The sequence below is a fragment of the Egretta garzetta genome, unplaced genomic scaffold (genome assembly GCF_000687185.1).
Source record: "Egretta garzetta isolate BGI_Z169 unplaced genomic scaffold, ASM68718v1 scaffold276, whole genome shotgun sequence".
Taxonomy (NCBI): Eukaryota; Metazoa; Chordata; class Aves; order Pelecaniformes; family Ardeidae; genus Egretta; species Egretta garzetta.
Genome location: NW_009260067.1, coordinates 145,394 through 149,394, shown reverse-complemented (window position 1 = coordinate 149,394; position 4,001 = coordinate 145,394). Strand labels below are relative to the sequence as shown.

At 52.5% G+C, this 4,001-nt stretch overlaps 1 protein-coding gene across 1 annotated transcript in view; it reads left to right on the top strand.

The window, feature by feature from the left end:
- Nucleotides 1-4,001, top strand: part of ITGA11 (integrin subunit alpha 11) — a 54,488-nt gene that overhangs the window by 29,452 nt on the left and 21,035 nt on the right. The window contains exons 7-9 of the mRNA XM_035896643.1: nucleotides 1,268-1,416; nucleotides 2,042-2,186; nucleotides 2,633-2,798. Of these exons, the coding sequence (XP_035752536.1) occupies nucleotides 1,268-1,416; nucleotides 2,042-2,186; nucleotides 2,633-2,798 (460 nt within the window). The remainder of the gene's footprint in view (nucleotides 1-1,267; nucleotides 1,417-2,041; nucleotides 2,187-2,632; nucleotides 2,799-4,001) is intronic.

Genomic DNA, 4,001 nt, shown 5'->3' with positions numbered 1-4,001 from the left:
TGCGGCTTGTGCAGCTGGGCTGAGCCCTGGGGTTCTCGCCGGGGTTTTTGGCTGCCTCGTTCGCTGAGGATTTAACGGGAAGGGGAGGAAATGCCCGGCTCGCGTTATATGGCGAGTACAGGCAGGGCTGAGGAGTGACTCAGGGGTGAAGCATGGCTCGGTGGGAGGGATGGAGGCTGGATCCTGCCGCTCTTTGAAGTATGCAACTGTATGAGACCGGATAAAGGTCCAAATCTGAATCAGGAAGATACTGCTGAGCGTTATTCTTAGCAAGTTATCCAGTCTTTTCTCAGCAGAGAGGATGCTTGTGGCTTCTCTCTACCTTGCTGAAGCCCAAAAGTCTTTATGAATGATTGAAAAAGGATTATTCCTTTCAAACAAATCATAAGAGCAAGTACCTGACTGCGAGGAACGAACCCATAAATCTCCCCTTTGCAAGCGTTGCCAAGGTCTTTCAATAACCCACTGCGTATTTTTCACAGGATGCCAGACGTACATGGACATAATCATAGTTCTGGATGGATCAAACAGCATATATCCTTGGGTTGAAGTTCAGCACTTCCTGATAAACATCTTGAAAAAATTTTATATTGGCCCCGGCCAGATACAAGTAAGCCCCTGCACAACTCGTGCACCCCCCCGTGTCGTGCAGAGTCCCCTGGCCGTGCGCGGGGGGGCCGTTTCCAACACCCCTTTTCTGCCAATATTGCTGCAATTTGGTGCCACAATTTTTTCAACATCAGCTTCCAGCGTTAAAGCCGAGCCCATGGAAATAACGCTCACATTAATGTCTCTGAATGAGCTACGGAGGGAGCAGCACCTCCCACCCCGGCCGGGCACAGGGAGGATGAAATCATACAGAAATACAGAAGTGTTGCCAGTTTGTTACACCTGTGAAGAGCTCTCTCCATCCTCTTCCGACTGGCATTCGTGGGGTGATTTGGGCAGGGATATCCTCAACAATTTGCACAAATAACCCTCCCATTTGGTCCCACCTAGAGATGCCGTGGGGCCGTGCTGGGGCACAGCACGCCTGCACCACCCCAAACTTTTAGGGCAGGGCAGGGGTGAGAGCTGGCAGGGAGTAGAAATAAAATTGAGCGTTATCGATGGTCCCACAGAGGGAAAACTGGAGGAAATCGGGACAGAGTGATTTGTAACGGTGACTGTTATTCCATGCGATGGACAAAAACGTGCTCGTTGTGTCGCAGGCCCTCGCTACGCAGCGGGTGGTTGGCATCCTTTGTGATATTCCTTTAACCCCTAGGTGGGAGTTGTTCAGTACGGAGAAGACGTCGTCCACGAATTTCATTTAAATGACTACAGGTCTGAAAAAGATGGGGTAGCGCCTGCCAGTCACATAGAGCAAAGAGGAGGTACAGAAACCAGGACTGCCTATGGGATAGAGTTTGCTCGGTAAAAATCTTTCACCTTCCCATTCCCCCGATAACAAGATTTAAATCACCATTTGTTTTTCTTCCCTCTCTCCCCCTTCACTTTTCCTCGCTGCTTAAAAAGCAGGGGATACCGCCAGGCTCAAAATGCTTTCGCAAAACTGCTCGGTCCTTAATTGGTGCTTCACAAACGGTGCTTTGCAAAACTGCTCCGTCCTCGGTCGCAGCTGCACCAGAAGGAGGGTGCAGAGGCAGACCCTGAAAAATGCATCCTCTGTCTGAAAGCAGCCAGGGCTGAGCTCTCAGCCCCCAAACCCAACCCCACGTCTGCCCCCGGCGCTGCAGCTCCTTTGCAGGCACCCACCAGGCACCCGGGAGCTCAGTACAGCCCCGACCCACAGCTCCATCTCCTCCATGATCTGGGATGAGTGCCTGCTCCTGCACTTTTTTGCCTGACCAGTATTTCTGCAGCAGATTTAGGACATTTTGCTGAATTAAAGGCTCCTCTCCTGCAAGAAGCCAGCTCCATCGGTGGAAAAATCCCCTTTCAAAGTCCTAAAATGTTCCCTGAGAGTCCTGTGCCTGATTGCACCTCCCCAAGGGCTAGCAGCCCACCAGGCACCGCTCGGTGCTTTACCACGCGGGAGCTCAGAAGCTTTTCAGAAAGGTGGCCGGAAAGGGGCAAAGAGAGTAATGATTGTAATCACAGATGGAGAGTCGCACGACAGCCCAGACCTGGAGAAGGTGATTGAGGACAGCGAGAAGGACAACGTCACCAGATACGCCGTGGCCGTAAGTCGGGGGCAGGATGGGGGGCCCTTTCAGCAGCAAACGGCTGCAAAAGCCGTGCAGGGCTCGGCAGTGCCCCGTGCACCCCAGTGCAATGGGGCTGGCGGTGCTGCACATCTCCATCGCTCCCGGCCCATCTGCGGGGTTCCTCGTTGTTGGCCCTGCTTGCTTTCGAGGCGGTGGGATGCTTGGCTCTGCCAGAGCAGGTTCCATGGCCGGGGACAGGCAGGACCCTTCATTGCCCCTGAATTGCACGAGGGGGTCCCCAGCCTGGGCTGCCTGGAGGATTTTCAGCAAATCTTGGCCCCCTGCTTTGCTCCCGCAATGGGGTGCCAGCTGCCAAGGCTGTCAGGCTCCTTCTATAGGGACACCCCCTGCTCGGGTGCTTTGGGACAGTTCCATCCATCGTATGAAAGCCCCTGAGTCTTGCGTTTCTATTTCCAACCTAGGTATTGGGTTATTATAACAGAAGAGGAATCAATCCCGAGGCCTTTTTGAACGAGATAAAATTCATAGCGAGCGACCCGGATGACAAGCATTTCTTTAATGTCACGGATGAAGCAGCACTCAAAGACATTGTGGATGCACTGGGGGAAAGGATATTTAGCTTGGAAGGTGAGCGTTGGTCCTGCCTGGCACATCCCGGCCGGCCAGGCTGCAGCGGGCACCTTCAGATGTGCTGTCGGTTCTCGTTTTGCTGAAGTGGAATGGGTCAGACTGGGGGTTTCCCTAATACCTGTTTGATACAGAACCTAAATTCACACTTTGAATATCTTCACATGGAAAGAAAAGTCTTCATTTTGAGTGGTTTGTGTCCCTCGGTGCCGGGAGGACAGGGGTCCTCTCCTCGCAAGGTGACCCCTCGTTCTTGCACCCACTCTTGCAGAGCTCCGATGGCTCTGTCATTTATAGCCAACCTTTGAAACTTGGCACGGGGGTCTTCTGGGTGTCAACATCTTTCTCACCCATCAAACCTCATTCAAACCCATAAAGAGGCAAAAACCCACCCACCGGCTGCCAGGGACTCCCCGGGGTGGCAGACGCTGCAGGGTTATGGGAATAACGGGGGGGGAGGTTATGGTTTATTGGCTGAAATTAAATCATAGAATCATAGAATAGTTTAGGTTGGAAAAGCCCCTTAAGCTCCCCCAGCCCAACCATTCCCCTAACCCTGCCATCCCACCCCCAAACCCTGGCCCTAAGCACCTCGTCTACCTGGCTTTTAAATATTTTTGTTCCAAACGACAGCACTTCTGTCCACCTTGTGACGAGTTTGTCAGTCTCCAGCACTAAACTGATCTAAATTTGATAGGAAAAGCGCATCCTGGGATGAACAGTTGGAGCAGAAGATGGAGGGCTTTCACTGAAAATTAAATATCTCTGGGTTTGGGGGCATTTTGGTCAAACCAGCTCATGAACGCCCACCAGTTTGCCAGTTATCTCGGCCCAGCCAGCCCAACACTTCTCAGTGGAAGAAAGCTTCCCTGGGTGAGAAGCCTCACCCAGTTGCAGTTATGAAGCAAAATCCTCTAAATCCACATTTTTGTGTGGCCTCGCAGCTGGGAAAGGGGAGAACCCCACCGCAGCAGAGCTCCCAGCACCCATTAGCAACACAAGTGGGTGTAATTGAGGTGATTTAGGGGCAAACAGGCTCATTTGTGGCAACCGAGGTCCTCTGTGCCCCAGGTGGGCTGGAGGTGGAACCCTCATCCCACCCCGACCCACCGAGGCACCACTCAGCCCCTCCAGATGACCTCTAGGGTTCCCTTCCAACCCAAAACATTCTATGATTCTATGATTAAATACAAATTCCCTCTT